This window comes from Chaetomium strumarium (assembly GCF_033439665.1).
Source record: "Chaetomium strumarium strain CBS 333.67 chromosome Unknown B0T15scaffold_5, whole genome shotgun sequence".
NCBI classification, from domain to species: Eukaryota; Fungi; Ascomycota; class Sordariomycetes; order Sordariales; family Chaetomiaceae; genus Chaetomium; species Chaetomium strumarium.
Window position 1 is genome coordinate 2,662,988 of NW_026944433.1, and position 19,499 is coordinate 2,682,486.

A 19,499-nucleotide genomic window follows, 5' to 3' on the forward strand; every position below is an offset into this window, starting at 1 on the left:
CAGCACCGAACCTTCGTACGACCCCCCCCAGCACCACTACCATCCAGCTGTGTTTCTTGCATTGCCTCCCCACCTATAGCCCCCTGGCCTACCACCTCCTGTGCCTCCTGCACAGTAAGTGATCCTCCAAGCCGTATACGTGTTTTTTTGGCTCTCCGGCGCTTGCTTAGCGCCTCGTTGGCCTTGCGGAGCGAAGACACCTCTGCCTGAAGGAGGGCCACCTAGTGCATTACAGCCATTGTACCTTTGGTAAGCTGGTCTATAGCAGCCAATATCGAAGTCGGGGAGCTATTTTGATGGTTGGCAATGCGAGTCTTGATGAGCGTTGACTGTGAGTTGGCTTCTCGGGGGTTACATGGTATCTGGAAGACCTAAGATTGTATAGTGCTTGGCCGTGAGGTTGGGGATATTGGTGTACGAAGCTTGATATCTAGCTTCGAAAGTACCCTCTCTGGATCGTACGGCACAAGGCCAGCCCCTGCAAAACCGCCCTGGATATTCCTCTTGGTAATAGAGGCAAAGAAGGCCGCGCGAAAGGTACAAAGGAACTCGAGCTTGCTTATATAGTTGATATATACGCGCATCAAGTCCTCGATCTGGCGACCGTACGCCTGCTTCAACGGCCCAAAGCAGCCAACATCAAGTGGCTGGAGGAGGTAGGAGGAATGTGGAGGCATACAGAGCGTGATAATGTTGTTCTGCTGGCAGTAGAGCTCGAACTCGGTTGAGTGGTGGCTTTTATGGCCATCGAGGATCAACAACCGGTATTTGCCCTTTGTCCGAGGCGCTGTATGGTAGTCGAAGTGCTTGATCCAATCAAGGCCTACCGCATTGGTAGTCCAGCCATTCTCGGTAGTTGCAATACGCCAGTCGGCTAGGAGGTTGCACTCAATATACCAGTTAGCGAGGTAGAACTACGCTACTAAGATAATGAACGGAGGGATAGCCCAGCCAAGGGCATTGACGCCTTGGATCACCGTCGCCCATTCACCGTTGCCAGGCTAGGCTAGCTTCGCCTTGCCACGGCCATCCGAGGTTATAACCACCATGCCCGGGAAGATAATGCCTATTATAAACCCAGTCTCATCGAAGTTATAGATATCGTCATCTACGATACCGTACTTGGCCTTAACATTCCGTACAAGGGCAAACCACTCGCCAATGACCTTCGGATCCTCGCACTTTACCCTCTGGTAATCGTATCTTCGCAAATAACGCGTACGGAGCTCTGGCTGGCGTTTGACAAACCGATACGCCCAGAGCTTGCCGACAGGGGGCGCGTCGCGTACGCGTAGCAGTTGGTTGGCCATATCTTCTACACCACGTAGTCTCGGCGGAAAAGCTCGCACAGATAGCTCAATAATATATTGAACAATAGCCTCCTCTTTAGATTGGGTAAGCTTCTTCGAATTGGCTGGAAGATCGCGTCGTATAGGCCGGCCGGTACGTCGGTAGCCGAGGGTTGAAACTGGCACGTTATAGAGCTTGGCCGCGGCTCGAAGGCTTAGTTCTATATCATTTTCAAGAGCTTTGAGGGCCAAGGTTACCCTAGCTTCCTTTGAAGTGGAAGACATCTTTAGTTGTAGGAAAAACGCGTTGTTAGAGGTAGATGAGGAAGGACGCGTTGTGCCAAGAACTTAGTGTCCCGCTCGCTGATATGTCCCGCTCGCTGATAATGTACGTTAGTGAGCTTTTTTCTATCTTACACCGGCGAGATATATCATCTCATATCCGGATCTTGGGTCCTGCTGACTTCCGAGTCGTCAATCAAGAGAGACTCATGTATATAACATGATGCTAGCTACAGTCACATTACATCAGCAGTATTCATCGCGTAGCCCGTCTTGCCTACCAGTCTCAGTTTCCGGCACATGCCAGCATCTTGGTCACACATCCAGGCTCGATAGCCTCTAGCTCCTTAGCAATGACATCCCAGGTATTCTTCTGCAACGCCAAGTCTTCCTTCACCCACTCGGGAACAGCGGACCTAGGTAATCATCGTTGTCAGCCACTCCGCGCCGGTCCATACATGTGTATGATGTATATATCGTCTGAAACTCCAGTCATGGGATGGATGAATGGAAGGTGACCAAACTTACTCGCCATCTTCGCAGGAACGAAGGAATTTGCCGTGGCTTTCGACGCCGGCTACGGCGCCGTGTAGCAGCGTGCGGCTTCCATCCTCGGCCGTACGACCGAACTTGGCCTGCACCTCACGGAGGTGCGCCATGCGTTCCTCGGACAGATTCCTGCCCAGCTGCGTGACGCAGAGGCCGGGGCAGACGAGGTTGATGATGACGCCTGTCTTCTCCACGGGCAGCAGCTCGCGGGCAAGATGGCGCGTGGCGAACGACTCGGTGAGCTTGGTGAGCGGGTAGCTGTGTGGATCTGTCAGTACCAGTAACAAGGGGTCATGCACGATAAATGAGCTGAGCTGAGCTGAGCTGAGCTGAGGAAGCGGTTTAAGAGAGGGAGAGAGAGAGGGAGGGATCGGGATATTACGAACGTCACATATACCGGCTCGAACTCGTCCATCCCCTTGATGGGATCCTCCTTGATCTTCTCCCAGCCCTCCTTGGAATCAAACCCGACCGTGCTCCCGATAATCACCACGCGCGGTTGGAACCTGTCGAGCCTCCCGGACTTGGCCTGCCTGCTCATCTCGGGCAGCAGCAGGCTCGCCAGCAGGTAGGTGCCCAGCACGTTGACCGTGACGGTCTTGAGGTGGCCCTCGGCCGTCTCGCGCTGCTCCAGCGCGATGCTCGCGTTCTCGATCAGCGCGTCGATGCGGTCCAGCTCGGCGGCGGCGCGCCTGGCGAAGGCCCGCACGCTGTCGTAGCTCGAGAGGTCCAGCGGCCAGACCTCGACCACACAGACACTGGCCGTCGTCTTCGCGGCCTCGTCGATCTGCCGCTTGGCAGCTTCGCCGGCGACGGGATTGCGCACCGCCAGGATCACCTTGGCCGCTCCGAGGCTGGCCAGGTGCTTGGCTGCTTCGAAGCCCAGGCCTGTGTTGGCGCCTGTGACGATGTATGTCTTTCCTGCGCAGGTCTCGCGCGTCGCGAGGAGTGGGAGGTTGCGCTTCTGCGTAGGGAGGAGGGCCGACATGGTGGTGGTAGACTGGTAGTTGTTGCTGGGTTGGATGGTATTGAGAAAGGGGGGGAGGCTATATCTCTTATGAGTGAAACTTTGTGTGTAACCTGCAGAGGGTGGAAAGGGAAGTTTGGATGGTTGTGAGCCGTGTTCGGAAAGTCGAGAGCGGAAGGGCCACATCTTTATACTTCACAACGGCTTGATATCACCAAGTCCTCCATCAACCTGATGATGTTAGAGCCGCCCATCCTTCAACTATGCCCTGACTCGGAGACCGCCGGTTTCAAACCACTAAGCCCGCAAGCACACTCGATCGGCTCTTTTGGCGCCGGCGCCGACATCTCCAGAATCAATCCACAACCTGCAACGGCCAATGGGAGAGTGGCTTCCTTTAATTGGAAAGCATCACAAAGATGCCGGGAGCAGCTTGGTAATCGGGAAGGGGTACTATTACCCGACATCGTCACATCATGCATGATTCAGAGTAGTAGATGCTAGACAGCCAGGCCGCCAACACCCCACAGGCTCAAAGCCAACAGCAATAAGTCCTGCAGCTTGACCAGGTCTCCTTGTCACCTTGTTCAGCATCCTGAGTGCGTTAATCGAAAAGGCGCCTCGAGTCGTGACTTCATCAGTGTGCTGTCGGACTTTGCGGGGTTAACAGCCATTTACACTTACAGTTCTCCGTTTTGCACCCGGGGTTAAGCTTCTTGCCTCCACGTGCGGGTTTATACCTACATTCTGCTACGTACCGTGCTCCCTTCATGCAGCCTACATAGTGCAATGCAGCTGATCCAGACGCTGAAGACTAGACGGGCTGAAGCTTCGATGCGGGAAGTTCCCTTCGACCCCTACGTCAGGCCGAGGGGTGAAGAAGACAGTCTCCCTCTGACCCAAGTCGCCGTACACCAGCGTCGATATCAGCAGACACACCGTAGGAGATGGAAGAAGATAATTAGCTGCTAGTCATACTTGTTCTTCTTCATCTCCTTCACCCTTTTCTCACTGACTTCCTTATTTTTATATTTTTCTTTTCATACCTCTTTAAGCTTCTGTCTATATCTTTTCTTCTTTGTCTCTTTAAGCTTCTCTCTATCTCCTTCGTGGTCTTTTCTCTGTCCTTTCCCTCTGCCACGGCTCTTCTCGGCCAGAAGAACGAGTCAGTGTACTTCCGGTATGATCCCCCGAATACCTAGCTGACTGACTGACATTCTTACCTGTTCATGTTACCAACTCTTCTATTTCCCAAACTCAGCTGCTAAGTCTAGTAACAATTGGCACTCCAAGCATGCGGATACCTGCAGCTCTGGGCCGAGCTGCGGTAGGTACCTTGGGCAAGGCCAATAACGAGAAGTCTATCAATGCTAGGCCCTCTGCAAATCACTACAAGGAATTCACGAATCTATCAAATGCCTGCGTCAGGGTCGATGATGTTGGTAGTGATACTGTTCCTAGAGTTGGTCTTGTTCGCACCCGCGAGAACAGCACACCCGGCTCGAAAGCTCTCCTACCTAGACTTGACCCTGTGATCTTAGCGTGATCAACTACGCCGTCTCCTCAGCAACCGAGGGGTCGTCCGGGTTACGTGCTACGGGCCAATCCCTCGAAGCGTGTCTCGTACGGTTTAGCAATGACAACAACATGTATTGACTTTCTTTGAAGCAGACGGAGGTACCATTGAACGCCGAATAGCGAGTTGCCCCAAACCCATTGTGGCAACACCGTCCCTGAAGCATGAGTGCTGAACCACACTACCATACACGTTGCGACACCAGACTCCTAGACCGCCCAAAGCCTACCTTAGGTAGGTACTCCGCCCAGCCAGCAAATTAGCCTCATCCCATCGTAGTCGAACGCTGTCGTTCGCTGAACATAAACCGACCTAGAAATACATACAGGCACACACTTCAGTGAGAGGCTTCTGGGTGAATGAATTCTCCTGAAGACCGGGCCCAAAACTTCTCCTTCGGCCTCTAGCTAAGCTCGGTCTCGGAGACGTCGAGGTCGACCCCGATCTCTTCCGCGAGCAGGTCGTTCAAGCTCGTCCCGTCCCTAAGGTATACCCATTTACCTGTCGCTGTGTCCTGCTTCTCATGTTGGCCCTCGCCTACGACGACATAGTCGTAGCGCTTTGGACCCGTCTTTGGCGACGACAGCCAGATCTGCTTGTTGGGCGGCTGTTTGTTGATGACGTATGTGCCGACTTCGGGCCCGAGGGAAAGGGTCAGGACACCGGACTGTTTTTTCGGGGGGGAGGGGTTTTAACTGTTAGTAAAAGAGGCGGACAAAGTCGAAGAAGTCACAAGGGTCTCCGAATACCGAGTACTCCACGTCAACGTCCTCCCGCTGATCCTGTAACTCCTCCAGACGGTTGAGGAGGTTGTCCATGTATGTATCCGCGAGTGCGTGATACTCGGCATCGGTGAGCTCGGCCGCCGTCATGGTGACCTTGGTAGGCTCGACATTCTCCGGGTTTTGGCCATCCGGAGTGATCACGTTTCGGGCGGTACTGTTCGAGATCTGACGGCGATCTGACGGTGCAACCGGAAACCTGGAGGCGGGGCGCAGGTACGTCGGTACAGAGGAGATGCCTGGGAGGCTGGTGCGAGCGATCCGGTTGCTCTGCAAGCTGCGGTAGGCGACCCGGGCGAGCTTGGAAGCACTCGAGCGCGCCATACTTAGGAGATCAAGAAAACAAAATTGTGGATAATTTAGAGGAGGTTTGGTAAGCTGCTATTAGGGTTGCTCAATGGGATGACTAGGACTGGCGAACTCCAAAACCTCAGATGGAAGTGCTTCTTGAAGGGATTCACAATGCTAGTAGACCAGGAAAGCAGGTCCCAGGTCCGATTGAGCTCGAAATCGACCCACCGAACGTCGATCAACTGCCGGCAGGCAAGTGTAACTTTAGTTGGTTCAACCAATCATGTTCGAGAGACGGGATGCGTTGTGCACGGGCCACATTGCTCCCAGGAACGTTAGCATTAGCGACCTGTCGTCCGCACGTCATCTCCCCCACCGTCACTTTCAGCTATCAGGAGGAACTATCCGTAGCACTTCAAGGTCCCTTCCCACTACCGGCGCCCCGACTTGAGATCGGCCACCACGACAGACATGAGATTACGCCCATAGCAACCCCCATATTCGGACTCCGAATCCTGAACCATGATCAACGCCTTCCTAGTCTTCAATGGCCAAGGCCAACCGCGCCTCACCAAGTTCTACACCCAGCTCGTCCGTGCCCCGCCCTCCTTCCCTCTCCTACCCGCCCCGACCTCCTAACTGACTCCGGTTGTACAACGAACAGGACACCTCAATCCAGCAACGCCTCATCTCCGAAATCTTCACCCTCGTCTCCAACCGCCCGCCAGGCTCGTGCAACTTCCTGCCGCTCCCGCCGCTCCTCGCCGCCTCGTCCACAAGCAACACGTCCTCCTCGGCGCAGGAGCAGAACGACGTGCCCTCGCTCGTCACCTACCGCAACTATGCGACCCTCTACTTCATCATCATCTCGACGTCGACCGAGTCACCGCTCGCGCTGATCGACCTGATACAAGTGTACGTCGAGGCGCTGGACCGGCTGTTCGAGAACGTGTGCGAGCTGGACCTCATCTTCAACTTCGAGACGCTCCATGCCACGCTCGGGGAGATGATTGTCGGCGGGGTTGTGATTGAGACGAATCTGGAGAGGATCGTAGCCGGGGTGAAGGCGCAGGGCACAGTTGCTAAGCGGCCCGTGAACGAGGGGCGGACGGGAGGGGGGATAGGGTCGGGGCTTGGGGCGGGACTGGGCATGGGGGGCATGGTTTGGCATGGGAGGTGACATGGAAGAAGATGGGGGCTTGAAGTCTGCAGTCTTGGAAAGCTGCAGATTGCAACCAGCCTACAGGGGTCATAGTCCGTCAAAACGGGCGTGGACGATCACAGACGTGGGGCTGAAGTTTTGTGAGGCCGAAAGCACCGGCATCTCGCATTCAAGTTACCATCATGGCCAAAGAGCCACGCTGAAAGTTGCCGGGTATCCAACGCCAAACTCCCGAGTGGTGGAACACAGTATACAATACGGGACAGAGAGATCAAGGTCCCAGAGCCGTTACGTCTCAGTCATTGCCTGGACATCGACTGAGAAGGGGGCTTGTTGCTCGGCGCAATCGTTCTCTTCTCCTCCGTAAACACGCCGAAGAACGTCCAGAACTTCTCGCGAACCTGGTTCAAGGATGAGATTCGGGGTTCAAAACGCAAGAGAGCCGGGGTTTGAGCGGTCCTACCGGGTCAAATGGTGTTGGCACATCCTTCCAGTCCATGAACAAGACCATGTAGGAAACAACAACTAGAGGCTTGGGTCAGCAATTGGTCGTGTTCTCGCGAAAATGGCGGCCATGCGCACATGTCATGGTGAAAAGTTGCGCCAGCCGGACCATCTTATCCCACCGCGGGCGTGCCGTTGCGAGTTTCAACCTCCGCTTGTACTTCTTCTCGAAGCGAAGTTGCTGCTGCGCCGTCATCGTCTTCATGTCAGGAGGCCACACTTTCTTGAGTTTGTAAGTTGAATTTGATACGGCCGCGTTCAGCTGCGGTCTAGCGGCCTGAGCCAGACGTCGTACTAATGTAGGAAGCATGGCGTGTGTGAGCTCAAAGGTGAGTTTTGAGAGATCTCTCGTGAGTGCCCCAACTCTGTATTGCAGCGGAGGTGAGTGGGAAAAGTTGACCTCACTCTTGACCCCTGTCGAAAGTACCCGTTAGGGGGCTTGAGGCGCTGTGGCTGGTGACTGTTCAACCAGCGCCACAGCCAGGTTGTTGCAGGCCCCACATTTTACTAGATCTGCAGCCGAAACAACCCCGCGTTGCCCCTCCATAGCGGTGCTCGCTGGGCTGGTAGCGGGGTGACTCAAAAATTCCCGGTCAGTTCTGACACAAATCGGAGCCACGCGAGAACAGGCCCAAATTAAAGGTTCCTGGCAGTTCCTGGACTGGACGACAATTCAATTCTACCGGCTTGACGCTGGTAAAACAGAAATTGCGAAAGTTCACCAGATTACGGTCGGACTCCGACTCCAGCATGGCCGATACGACGCTGCCGAAGGCCATGGCCGAGATGGCCGTCTCCAAGACGAAGGAGTTGAAGGGCACGGAAAAGAGGGACAGCCTGGTCGAGATCGAGAAGAAGTATCAGAAGAAGTGGGAGCAGGAGGGCGTTTTCCACGCTGACGCGCCGTCCCTCGAAGAGTATCCTCTCGGCTCCATCAGTCCCGACGAGCTGCGCGAGAAGTTCCCCAAGTTTTTCGGCACCGTCGCCTACCCTTACATGAACGGCCGTCTCCATGCCGGGCATGCCTTCAGCTTCAGCAAGATCGAGTTCCACACTGGCTTCGAGAGAATGCGGGGCAAGCGCTGCCTTTTCCCGCTGGGCTATCACTGCACGGGCCTGCCCATCAAGGCTTCTGCCGACAAGCTGGTGGATGAGGTCAAGAAGTTCGGCCAAAACTTCGAGCGCTACAAAGAAGAGGAGGAGGACGACGAACCTGCACCAGCTGCGCAGAAGGGGCCGAAGGAGGACCTGAGCAAGTTCAACGCCAAGAAAGGCAAGGCTGCGGCGAAGAAGGGCAAGGCGAAATACCAGTGGCAGATTCTGAACTCTATTGGTATTCCGCTGGAGGAAATCCATCACTTTGCAGACGCGCAACACTGGCTGCAATATTTCCCTCCGGAGTGCAAGAAGGACCTGACCAACTTCGGTGCGCGGATAGACTGGCGCCGCCAGTTTGTGACGACCGATGCGAACCCCTACTACGATGCCTTCGTGCGGTGGCAGATCATCCGGCTCAGGGAGTTGGACAAGATCAAGTTCGGCAAGCGCTACACCATCTACTCTATCAAAGATAACCAACCATGCATGGACCACGACCGGGGCGAAGGAGAGGGCGTGCTCCCTCAGGAATACACTGCTCTGAAGCTCAAAGTCCTGGAATGGGCTCCTGAGGCCACCGAGGCCATCAAGGGCAAGGTCCCCGAGGACGCTACAGTCTACCTCTGCCCTGCGACCCTCAGGCCCGAGACGATGTACGGGCAGGTGTGCTGCTTTGTCGGTCCCAACTTGACCTATGGCGTATTCAAGGCGTCTGAGAAGGAGTATTTCGTTATTACCAAGAGGGCTGCCCGGAATATGGCCTACCAGGGGATCCTCAAGCAGGAGGATGTCCTAAACGAGGATAAGACTGACAAGGCTGTCCCCCAGATCCTGGGCTGGCAGCTCATCGGTACGCTCGTTAACGCGCCTCTTAGCTTCCATAAGCAGGTCCGCGTTCTGCCCATGGAGACAATTCTAGCTACCAAGGGCACTGGCGTTGTGACATCCGTTCCCTCAGACTCTCCAGGTCAGTGATCGCAAATTGCAACCTAACAATGTTCAGTGCGCTAACCACCGGATTAGACGATTACATTATGATGGACGACCTCGGCAGGAAGACCGGTTACTACAACAAGTTGCTGAATGACCTCGCCGCCGATTTCTACAAAAGGATGGGGAGCGATGGGGAGCCTAGGGACCGTATCAAGGAAGAGTGGGCCAAATTGGAGATCTTCCCCATTATCCAGACGCCCACATCGGACCGGCTGGCTCCCCACCTGGTCAAGAAGCTGAAGATCCAATCGCCCAAGGATACCCAGAAGCTACAGGAGGCGAAGGAGCTTGCCTACAAGGAAGGGTTCTACCAGGGTGTCATGTTGGTTGGGGACCTCAAAGGTGAAAAGGTCGAGGTTGCGAAGCCCAAGGTCAGGGAGCAGCTCATCAAGAGTGGCGAGGCGTTTGCCTACGCCGAGCCTGAAAACAAGGTGGTGTCGAGGTCTGGTGATGAATGGTGAGATCACATCAAGCTTCCCGTCGCCTCGGTCCAAGCTAACCCCATTCTCCAGCATTGTCGCTCTTCTTGATCAATGGTACTTGGATTACGGCGAGGACAATTGGCGCCACATCGCCTATGACTACGTCGAGAACAAGGATGGCAAGGGCCTCGAGACCTACTCTCCTGACACCCAACACCAGTTCAAGGGTGTTCTCAACTGGCTCAGACAATGGGCCTGCGCACGAACATACGGCCTAGGCTCCAAGCTTCCTTGGGATCACAGCTCCCTTGTGGAGAGTCTGAGCGATTCGACCATCTACATGGCGTATTATACCATCGTTCCGTGGCTGCACACGGATCTCTTTGGTCGCCAGAAGGGCAAGGGCGATGTTGCTCCTGAACAGATGATCGACGAAGTCTGGGACTATATCTTCTGCCGGACACAGTGGTCGGACGAGCTCGTCTCCAAGTCCGGGATCCCCAAGGAGACCCTGCAGGGAATGAGAAGGGACTTCGAGTATTTCTACCCGCTTGATATCCGAGTCAGCGGCAAGGATCTGATTCCGAACCACCTTACCTTCTGGTTGTACAATCATATCGCTCTCTTCCCACGCGAATACTGGCCTCGCTCCGTCCGTGCCAACGGCCATCTTCAGCTGAACGGCGAGAAGATGAGTAAATCCACCGGCAACTTCATGACCCTAGACGATATTGTGAGGAAATACGGTGCCGATGCCGCTCGTGTGGCCCTCGCCGATGCCGGTGATGGAATCGCGGATTCCAACTTCGTCGAAGATGTGGCGGATAACACCATTCTGCGGTTCTACACGAATAAGGAGTGGATTGAGGAGATCGTCAAGGACGACAAGCTTAGAACCGGCCCTCTCAACGACTTCCAGGACGCTCTATTCGACAACGAGATGAACGCCCTGGTGCACGAAGCCAGGAAGCAATACGAGGAGACGTCATACAAGCTCGCCCTCAAGGCGGCTCACTACGATTTCTTGAACGCCCGGGATACGTACAGAGAAGCATGCAGTGCTGCCGGAATCCCGCTCCACAAGGATCTTGTCTTCAAGTACATTAGACTTCAGGTATGTTGCTCACGCCCCTTTCCACCTGACCACCTCATCATCCTAACAATATCCAGGCACTCGTCCTCACTCCAATCGCCCCTCACTGGCCCGAGTACATCTGGCTCGAGGTCCTGGGCGAGAAGAAGTCGATTCAGTTCGCAACCTGGCCCGAAGTCCCGCCTGCCAACCCAGCCCTCAGCGCGGCCCGCGAATACGTCAAGCAGACGTCGTCCAATATCCACTCTGCCGAGGGTGCGCAGCTCAAGAAGATGGCCAAGGGCCGGCAGAGCGACTTTGACCCGAAGAAGCCCAAGAAGCTGACTATCTTCATGACCGAGTCCTTCCCTTCATGGCAAGCAAAGTACATTGAGCTGCTTAAGGAAGTCTGGGATCCGGCTACCAACAGCCAGAAGATCGATGACAAGGAGCTCAATGGAAGGATCGGCAAGATGGGCGAGATGAAGAAGGCGATGCCGTTTGTCCAGGCCCTCAAGAAGCGGCTGAGGGACGGTGAACCCGCTGAGGTGGTGCTCGAGCGGAAATTGGCATTTGACGAGAAGAAGACGCTTTTGGTATGTATTCGTTTAGATTCATTCCTCTAGACCAAGGCACTAACTTGTTATACAGGCAATGGTCCCCGGCCTGAAGCGCACCGCCGGCCTGGAGAGCGTTCAGATCCTCGCCGTTTTGGAGGGCAGCAAGACAGGCAAAGATCTGACGGGTAACGGCGAGGAGGTTGACGTCAAGACACCCGTTGCCGAGTCTGCGCTACCCGGGCAGCCGAGCTTCTTCTTCGAGAACGTTTAGGTTGGAGGATTTGCCGTGTCCCGGCTTGTGATTCTAGACTCCTAGCGAGACAAGGGAAGCAGAGCGCCGAATGCAATAGACTTGCTTCAGAAGCCAAAGCATGATTTGTTAGTGATGTTTCGACCGGGTCTAGAAAACTTGGCAGAGCTGTGGAAGCACGAGTCAGACCAGCACTAGACCGCGATCGATCAGTGAGAGGCTTACGCGTATTACACCACGATGAGCTCACACGATCTGCCTGCCACAGCTCAGCTGCGGGGAAGACAGATCCCCATGATGATACGATGCTTTTCAGGCCGAGAGAAATCCGAAAGGGGGATAAGCTCTTTGTGGTAGAGGCCTTAAGGCAGTCAGTCGCCTACCCAGAGCATTTCGATCTTTTCCTCCCCCAGAATCTCCGTCTCTCCTCCTGCACCGTCCAACGATTCCTCAATTTGCAAGCGCAGCAATTCTGAGACTACCTAACCGATCCTCTCTCCCCCACACACTAACACCCCTTATTAAACCACAGCAACAAGATGCGCCCGGTGCTCGTCCTTGCCCTGGCCGGCCTGGCAACGGCGCAGACCACCAGGACCATTACAGAGGGCGTGCCTACGACGTCGCCAACCACAACCACCACCGTAACCCCATCGTCGACTAGTCCTTCGCCGGGTATGTCTCCACTCTTTGCCACTTCTTGATATGCCGTTTTTCTTGGGATCCTTTCTAAGCTGCTGGCTATCCTCCCATCCACGTTGTTTTTTGTGATTGCTCCTCGTTCCTCCCCCAAAATCCCATGCTAGGAGGAAATGGGAAAAAGAAAGATCGAAGGTTGACGATGATCAACGCAAAACACATAGCAACCACCACGGTCGCCGGCGGCACTGCCACCGAAACTGCCATCCCGACTGGGGCCGCCATCGTGCACGGTCCGGTTGCGGGCTTGGTGGTCGTTGGCGCGCTCTGCGCTGCGCTGCTGTGAGGAGTATCGTCCTCCAAATGAAGTTGGTGGAGGTTCAGGGGTCTGTACTAGTACTTTTGAGTCGAGGCGTTGTCTGTGGACAGATGGCGCTTGTAGGGTGGACTCAAGTGAAGGATGCCGTAATGTTTTATGGACTGTATTTAGGTTGTTGATCGCGGTGCATGCAAAGCAAGTGTGGGATCCCTCCGTCACCTGACGGAATTGAGAGCATAAGCTGCGCCCCCTGACTCTTGCCAAATCATCGGACCAGTTCCGATGGACTGCTTGAGGTCGTGAAGTTGGAGGGTGAGAGACGGCTTGCCGCATCGGCTATTCCCCGTGAGCTGTTCCGTCGCACGAAAGGTCGGTCGATCGAAGATTTGATGGGTCGCGTTGACTGGGAGACGGCACTCTCTCTCGATGCTTGGTCATTGTGACCCGGCGCGGTCGAGGTGCTCCTTTTCGTCCCCATCTGCCCCTTTAAGCAGCAACGACAACCTGCGCGCTCTCCGTCTCCTGCACCGGTGGCTTCGGGAGGTTATCCTATATAGCACAGGCACCTGTCAGCAATCCATACCTCCCCAAAACATTCTTCTTCTCCAGCGTGGCCATAGGTCGGTCCTCTTCCCCCATCACATCACTAGACCTACCGCATCAAAAATGACCCTGATCATCAGACTGCAACTCGGGCAGACACCGATATCCTGGCCGTCCTGCAGGTCACACAGCGCGATCTCGAAACGGTCGCCGCACGGGCACGGGTAGTGGTAGATCTGCAGCGTCTCGTCGTAGGTCATGTCCTCGATCTCGACCTCGTCGTAGATGGAAATCTCCTCGTCGTCGGCCATGCTCGTCAGATTCTCTTGGGTCTTCTTCGTCAGAACTGCCAGTCGAAAAAATCACAAATGCGGATAGGCTCTGCCGCCAAATAAAAAACGTCTGACAAAGGGCTGTTGTTGATGGGCGGGAGAACGATAAGATGATCTGGGATATGGAGGGGCAAATCCCCTAAAAATTCCGCCTCAGCGCGGGGCTACAAAGGTCATGATACAAGTTTAATACGTACGGTTATATACTGGACGGTATTGTACACGTAAATGCATTGTATGGTATTGTACAGTACGTGTTAAGTACATAAGCGGCTGCGTAATGACTTGAAAGCTCAACCGTCCCGGACCGAATACAAGACAATTCCTGTATGCCCATGAATTCGCTTGGACCTGTAAAAGTGACCTGTAACTGTAGCTACGTCGTCAACAGACAATGAATGGAGCATTGCCGGTGCCATGTTGGGGTTCATACCATTGAAAGGGTTAGAAATGGAGGCAGATGAGGAGGAAAAAATGTCAGGGAGGCAAGTTTGAAAGGTTTCTTATGGTCAGGGGCTAGCAGCTCGACGGATTTTCGCAAATTATACGGCGCTACTGGGCGGACTGCTTTGACGGTTTGATCATAGTGGTTCTCAGTTGCTATTTGATGATCCGGATTGTGGATTAGATATGAAGATCTTTGTCGGGGTTACTTGAGGAGTTTATAACGCTGCCGGAGATTTATGGAGTACTACTAACACCTCCTACAACTGTGGTGTATGTATGTATGTATGTACAATACAGATCGCTGTCGTTAGACACAGTTTGACGTGCCTTCTCGCCTCTAGAAGAAGGTGGTGGGAAATTTAGAAGAGGGGATTAAGATTTAGCGAATGAGCGGCTGGGCAGGAGAAAGGGATCAACAACATAACATACTCCCAAACCCCATCCCGGAATGCAACAGAACGTACAGAAGGGAACCGAAAATAGTCCAGAGCTAGAAACAGACAAAGGAAAAGGAGAGAGTACGAAAGAGATAGGCTGGGAGTAAAAGGGGGGAAAGGAGAAGAAGAAAAACACAGGTATCAATCATCACCACAACCACTCACTCATCCTCTCCACCGCTGCTCAGCGAGCAGTGCTCGCCGAGCCCCGTCCAACCATCGTTGCATGGCTAACTCCGAGAGAGTAATCAGGGTGGCACCCCCGTGCCTGCCTTGATCACGCCGCCTAAGACTGACTTGCCAGATAATTCGCCGCCTGCAGAGAAAGGGAAGAAACCATAAGTCAGCCATTTCGTCCAACATAGGATTGAGGGGGAAAAAAGGCCTAAACCCCCATCCTCTACTTCCGCATCCCACGGTTGGCGAGTTCAGTAATGCTTACCCTCTCCAAGTTGTAGTCGTATTTCTCCAGCGCCGCCAATGCGTCCTTCCTCGGGTAGCCCATGCCAGTCAGATTCTTCAGAATCGGGTCGTCGTGCTCCCCCTCCTCGGTGAGCGCCCTGCCAGGCGCACCCGGTCTGGCGGCTTGTTGTTCCTGGGCACTGCCATTGCCATTGCCATCACCGGTCTCGACGCCACTAGCCAATGTGTGAGACGATGCCGTCGGGGTAGCGGAGTCCAGTCCCGCAAATAGCGCGTCCCAGTCATGCGACTCCGCCGCCTGCGATGAGGAAGACTTCGCGTTGCCTGGTTGCTGTCCAGCACTAGCACCGGCAGTGGAAGTAGAAGCCGGTCCGGCGGTGCTGCCCGCTGCGGAGGTGGTCGACAAGGACGCAAAGTCAAAGCTGCTCTCGATGCCGAAGGCAACGCCAGTATGGGCCGAGTCGCTCTTCGGCTGGCTCGGCGGCGGGCTGCTGTCGAAAACGGGGTTGAAGTCGTCCAGGCCGGACCGGGAGATGTTTGCAAAGTCGTCGTCTGCAGAGCCTTCCTTGGCGTCTTCGAGTCCTTCGAAGTCGTCGTCGAGGTCGTCAAAGGCGCCTTTGGAAGCAGTGGCCGCGGTCGCCGGCCGGCTAGCTGAGCTAGCTGCGGCAGCAGGCTGCTGTTGGCCACCAGCAGCCGAGCCGAAGATGTCGTCTACGTTGGAGCTGCTGAGGTTGTTAAGGTTGGTAGAGGAGGAGGCAGTTGGAACGGGCTTATCGCTGCGCTGGGGTTAGTTCCTAGCATATACATGACAACAACAAAAAAATATCACTCATACCTCGTGGCAGGCTCAGGGGTTGCAGTTGAAGCCGCAGAGACATCCATGTCGGGCTTGGTCTTTGACACCGTAGGGGACGCGGACCTTGACTCAGCCTTGTCCGCCGGCCTTGGAGGAGGCGAGGCAGGAGCAAAGTCATCGTCAAAGCCACCCCGGTCACTCTCCGTTTCAGAGTCATCGTCGCGCTCCAGCTCGGAGATGGGGGGAAATTCCGTGTTGAAGCTCGAGAAGGCTTTGGCCGTATCGGCGCTTGAGCCTGTCGCAGCCCGGGCCTGCTTGAAGCTGGCAAACGCCGACTCGAAGTCCTCCTTGGCCTTCTCCTGGTCGACCGCAAACGGATCCGATCCGTTGCTCACCGCGACACCCTTGTTTGACTCTTCCGAGATCGAGCCGAAGGTATTGTTGGCAGTTTTAGCCTCCGAGACGGGAGAGGCAGCCCTTGCCGCCTCAGACCCGGAGCCTGAAGCAAGACTCTGTCCAGTCTGCGCCGGCTCCATAGGAGAAGCCACGGATGAATGCGCATCCTGGTTCGTTTCGGTCCGGCTCAGCGCGGGCGAGACCTGACGAGACGGCGTCAAGGACTCTGCAGCGTCAACAAAGGGCGGGAAGCCTGAGTTGGCGCGCCCCGCCTCCGCGAGTGCCGTCGGCTCGGATGCAACAGTGGGCTGGCGGCTGGCGTTGGGGCTAGTCGAGACAGGCGTAGCGAAGGAGCCGACGCTGCCGGTCGAGGCGCCAGTGTTGTGCTTGAAAACAGCGGCCGCCGCAGGAGGTGGCGTGCCAGCCTGGCTGCCAGGGCCGGGTCCAAACACGTCGTCGAACGCCTTGTCGCTAAACGCTCTCATTGGAGGCGAAAACGCGTTGCCGATGTCAGTGCTTCCCGTCCGCCTAAAGAAGGGATTATTGGCACTCGCGGTCGAAGGTGCGGGACTCGCGACTTGTCCTGGCGCCGACGAGCCGCTGGAGCTAATCTGACGGCTCAACTCCTCGTTGCTCTTAGCGAGATCCTCGGCTTCGCTCCTCAGCTTGTCCCGTTCGGCCTCGTTAGTCGCAAGCTGCTTCTTGTTGATTGCAACGAGCCCCTTCTGCTGCCGCGCCTCAGATTTCAGCTTCTCAATCTGAGGCTTTAGCTGGGCAATCTCAGCGTTCACCACGCGAATCTTCTCCTTAAGGTTGACATTCTCCTGCTGGTCCGCCTGCAGCGCAGTCACGATCTGACGATGCTGGTTCTGCAGCTCTTGGTAGCTAGCATCGATCATGGCAAACTCGGCCTGCAGCTTCTTCGTCTCGTTCTTTGAAGTAGTGAGCTGAGTCTCTAGGGAACGGACGTCCTGTGCTTCCTTCTCGTACATAGCACGAAGCTGGGTAAGACGCTGCTCAAAGTTCTTCTTCTGGATAGTGGACTGAGTCAACTCATTTTGAGTGGCTGTGCGCTGCGCCTGCACGTCCTGCACCTGCTTGGTGAGGGACCCGATCTGGTTTGACAGGTTGGCAAGCTCAGTAGTCTCGCTATTCAGGTTCTTGCTCACTTCCGGCTCAGTATCACCCAGAAGGTCATCGTCCACTGCAGCAGGCTTGGCTGTGGCCGAGGTATTCGAACCTCCGGTGGCTTGCGCGGTAAGGCCGCGCCCAAAGGATGAAGAGGGAACGAAAGGCTTGAAGGTCGAGGCGGAAGGAGAAGGTCGAGCAGGCGAAGATGGAGCAGGGGGGCTGATACTGCTGGCGAAAGGGTCACCGCCAGCGGACCCACCTGTAGCAATAGGGACCTGAGTCTGTGCTGGCGGGTGAGGGTCATCCAAACCGAACAGGTCATCGAGGGCAGAAGGCCTCGGTTGTGGTTGCGGACGCGGTGGAGGCTCGAACGCCGCAGTGGCCGTCTGGGGGCGAACCGGCTGGGCCCGCATGCTTGGAGGGACAAGATTAGGGGGCAGCGTGGCAGGAAGCACGGCTGGCCCAGTTTTGGTCCTCTGTTGTCTTATAAGGTACATGGCAACAGCGAATTCATCCCTTGTGAGGCGGCCCTCCGACCTTATGTCTGCGAGGTCCCAGATTTGGGCAAGGACATCTTCCGACAGGTTGGATTGGCTGAAAAAGGGCACCGCCTCCTCTCCGGTAATAAAGCCCTTTTTGGTCTTGTCCAGTTCGTCATACAGCTGGTCGAATCTCGCCTTGTCTGCCGGAGTGATCAGCCACTCTCCGGTTGTCTGTGCCACTGTAGGGGGACGACCCAATGGGCTACCCGTCCGCATTTGCGGCAGTGGCCCTCCAGTAAGCTGTCTCGGCACAGCCGAGATGGGCGGCGTAACTGCTGTCGGAGACTGCTGTCTGGGAATGCTGGCCGGAGCGGGGGCGCGGCGCGTCGCAGCCTCGTAGAGAGCAGCAGGGAGAATGTTGGGCAGGCCACGCAACGCCCCAGTCTTCATAGAAGTGAGTAGGTGCATGGCAATGACGAATTCAGTCTGCACCAGCGCTCCGCGCTGCTCCGTATCGGCAAGCATCCAGATCCGGCCCAGGACCTCGTTCGGAAGACCTGACTTTTCAAATATCTGCTTGGCAGCCTCTCCTGCCAGCATATTGCCATTCTGAAGAGGTTGCCGCTCGAAAAGACTAACGTACTGTGCCACCTTTTCCGGCGTTAGGGGGGGAATCCGGATCGGGCCGGGAGCACCGGTTCCTTGGGCCTGCAGCGCGGGAGGCGGAGGAGGCGGCGCGGGAGCTGGTGTGAAACCGTCGAACCTGGGAAGCGGGCCTTGTTGGAGAGCCAGTTCGGGCGTCGGCTCGCGGCCGGCCTGCGCATGCCCAATAAGTCGCAGGACGATACCGAAGCCGGCAGGCGTGAGGAAGCCACGGTTCTCCTTGTCCGCAATCTGCCATATCTGTATGCCCAATCATCCTTCGTCAGCATTATTCGCTCCGGAGCTGGTGTCAAGCCGATGTCTGTCCTCCGGGTGGGTTCGCTAAACTGACCTCTCCGAGAACCCTCGAGTCTAATCTCGTCTTCTCGAAGAACTTGACAGCCACCTCGCCCGTCACGACACCGACATTTTCGGAATCGGCTAAGCGAAACAACTGTCCGTATACTCGCTTCTCCTCGGGGGTGAGATTGAGGTTGGGCGCCCCTGAAGTATATCATCCGCGTTAGCTGCCGCCCAAGAGTCTCTGTCGCAAAGGCCGAGCAATGGGAGCCCAGAACACCAGACAAGAAAAAAGATGATAGAAGCTTACCCGCATCGGCCGACGCTTCAGAAGCCATTGCGAGCGCACGTTGCACACTCTGCTCAGCTAAACAGTAGCTCGATAATGGATCGCCTCGGAGACCCCTGGACCATCAACCGCCGTTGACGTAGCGTACACAGCCTGAAAAGTCGTAGAAGTTGATTTCCCAACTTTGGCGAGGACGGTGCTATCGATACCGGATGCGGACCCTCAAAGAGAAAACAGTTATGCGAGCGAGCGAACGCCTGCGCATCCAAGTCGAGGACGGGGTGGGGGTTGTGGGAATCGAACGGCGCTCGTCTGGCGAACAGTCCTGAGGCTGGGATTGCGACTCCTAGCTCCCTTGGGCGACGACGGAAGAACCAAACAGCTCTCGGGAGAGGCCGCATGTGGGTTCGCGGAGGTCACTTGGCGCGGCGGAGTGCTCTGATTGGATGGCTAAGGCCCAACCAAGACAGTCGCACGAGAGCTGCAGGCATGCAGCCAACTGCGAGTGCAGAGAGACTGCAGAGAT

The 19,499-nt window shown here is 55.7% G+C and overlaps 8 protein-coding genes across 8 annotated transcripts; 3 read left to right on the plus strand and 5 right to left on the minus strand.

The window, feature by feature from the left end:
* Window positions 1-1,857: 1,857 nt before the first annotated feature.
* B0T15DRAFT_398934 (uncharacterized protein) lies at window positions 1,858-3,108 on the minus strand (the record flags this gene model as incomplete). The annotated part of the gene is made up of 3 exons (XM_062864980.1): window positions 1,858-1,987; window positions 2,100-2,378; window positions 2,507-3,108. The coding sequence occupies 3 exons, from the start codon at window positions 3,106-3,108 to the stop codon at window positions 1,858-1,860; spliced, it is 1,011 nt and encodes a 336-aa protein (XP_062720477.1).
* A 1,608-nt stretch (window positions 3,109-4,716) lies between these two features.
* On the minus strand, window positions 4,717-5,931 carry B0T15DRAFT_576088 (uncharacterized protein). The gene is made up of 2 exons (XM_062871012.1): window positions 5,413-5,931; window positions 4,717-5,330 (listed from the first exon to the last, which is right to left on the minus strand). Exons 1-2 carry the CDS (start codon window positions 5,767-5,769, stop codon window positions 5,067-5,069), a joined length of 621 nt encoding a protein of 206 aa, XP_062720478.1. The 5' UTR covers window positions 5,770-5,931; the 3' UTR covers window positions 4,717-5,066.
* A 181-nt stretch (window positions 5,932-6,112) lies between these two features.
* On the plus strand, window positions 6,113-6,916 carry B0T15DRAFT_437311 (AP-3 complex subunit sigma; the record flags this gene model as incomplete). The annotated part of the gene is made up of 2 exons (XM_062865848.1): window positions 6,113-6,327; window positions 6,401-6,916. The coding sequence occupies exons 1-2, from the start codon at window positions 6,259-6,261 to the stop codon at window positions 6,914-6,916; spliced, it is 585 nt and encodes a 194-aa protein (XP_062720479.1). The 5' UTR covers window positions 6,113-6,258.
* On the minus strand, window positions 6,876-7,784 carry B0T15DRAFT_537352 (uncharacterized protein). Its single transcript, XM_062869607.1, has 3 exons — window positions 7,481-7,784; window positions 7,362-7,423; window positions 6,876-7,299 (listed from the first exon to the last, which is right to left on the minus strand). Exons 1-3 carry the CDS (start codon window positions 7,710-7,712, stop codon window positions 7,198-7,200), a joined length of 396 nt encoding a protein of 131 aa, XP_062720480.1. The 5' UTR covers window positions 7,713-7,784; the 3' UTR covers window positions 6,876-7,197.
* A 368-nt stretch (window positions 7,785-8,152) lies between these two features.
* On the plus strand, window positions 8,153-11,818 carry B0T15DRAFT_486232 (uncharacterized protein; the record flags this gene model as incomplete). Its single annotated transcript, XM_062866342.1, has 5 exons — window positions 8,153-9,467; window positions 9,524-9,950; window positions 10,006-11,029; window positions 11,086-11,583; window positions 11,639-11,818. 5 exons carry the CDS (start codon window positions 8,153-8,155, stop codon window positions 11,816-11,818), a joined length of 3,444 nt encoding a protein of 1,147 aa, XP_062720481.1.
* A 478-nt stretch (window positions 11,819-12,296) lies between these two features.
* On the plus strand, window positions 12,297-13,194 carry B0T15DRAFT_250977 (uncharacterized protein). Its single transcript, XM_062863178.1, has 2 exons — window positions 12,297-12,472; window positions 12,661-13,194. Exons 1-2 carry the CDS (start codon window positions 12,337-12,339, stop codon window positions 12,780-12,782), a joined length of 258 nt encoding a protein of 85 aa, XP_062720482.1. The 5' UTR covers window positions 12,297-12,336; the 3' UTR covers window positions 12,783-13,194.
* Window positions 13,195-13,241: 47 nt separating this feature from the next.
* Window positions 13,242-13,609, minus strand: B0T15DRAFT_495146 (uncharacterized protein; the record flags this gene model as incomplete). The annotated part of the gene is made up of 2 exons (XM_062867079.1): window positions 13,242-13,304; window positions 13,412-13,609. 2 exons carry the CDS (start codon window positions 13,607-13,609, stop codon window positions 13,242-13,244), a joined length of 261 nt encoding a protein of 86 aa, XP_062720483.1.
* An 831-nt stretch (window positions 13,610-14,440) lies between these two features.
* Window positions 14,441-19,197, minus strand: B0T15DRAFT_251045 (uncharacterized protein). Its single transcript, XM_062863179.1, has 4 exons — window positions 18,995-19,197; window positions 18,737-18,888; window positions 15,773-18,645; window positions 14,441-15,713 (listed from the first exon to the last, which is right to left on the minus strand). Exons 1-4 carry the CDS (start codon window positions 19,020-19,022, stop codon window positions 14,915-14,917), a joined length of 3,852 nt encoding a protein of 1,283 aa, XP_062720484.1. The 5' UTR covers window positions 19,023-19,197; the 3' UTR covers window positions 14,441-14,914.
* Window positions 19,198-19,499: the final 302 nt, after the last annotated feature.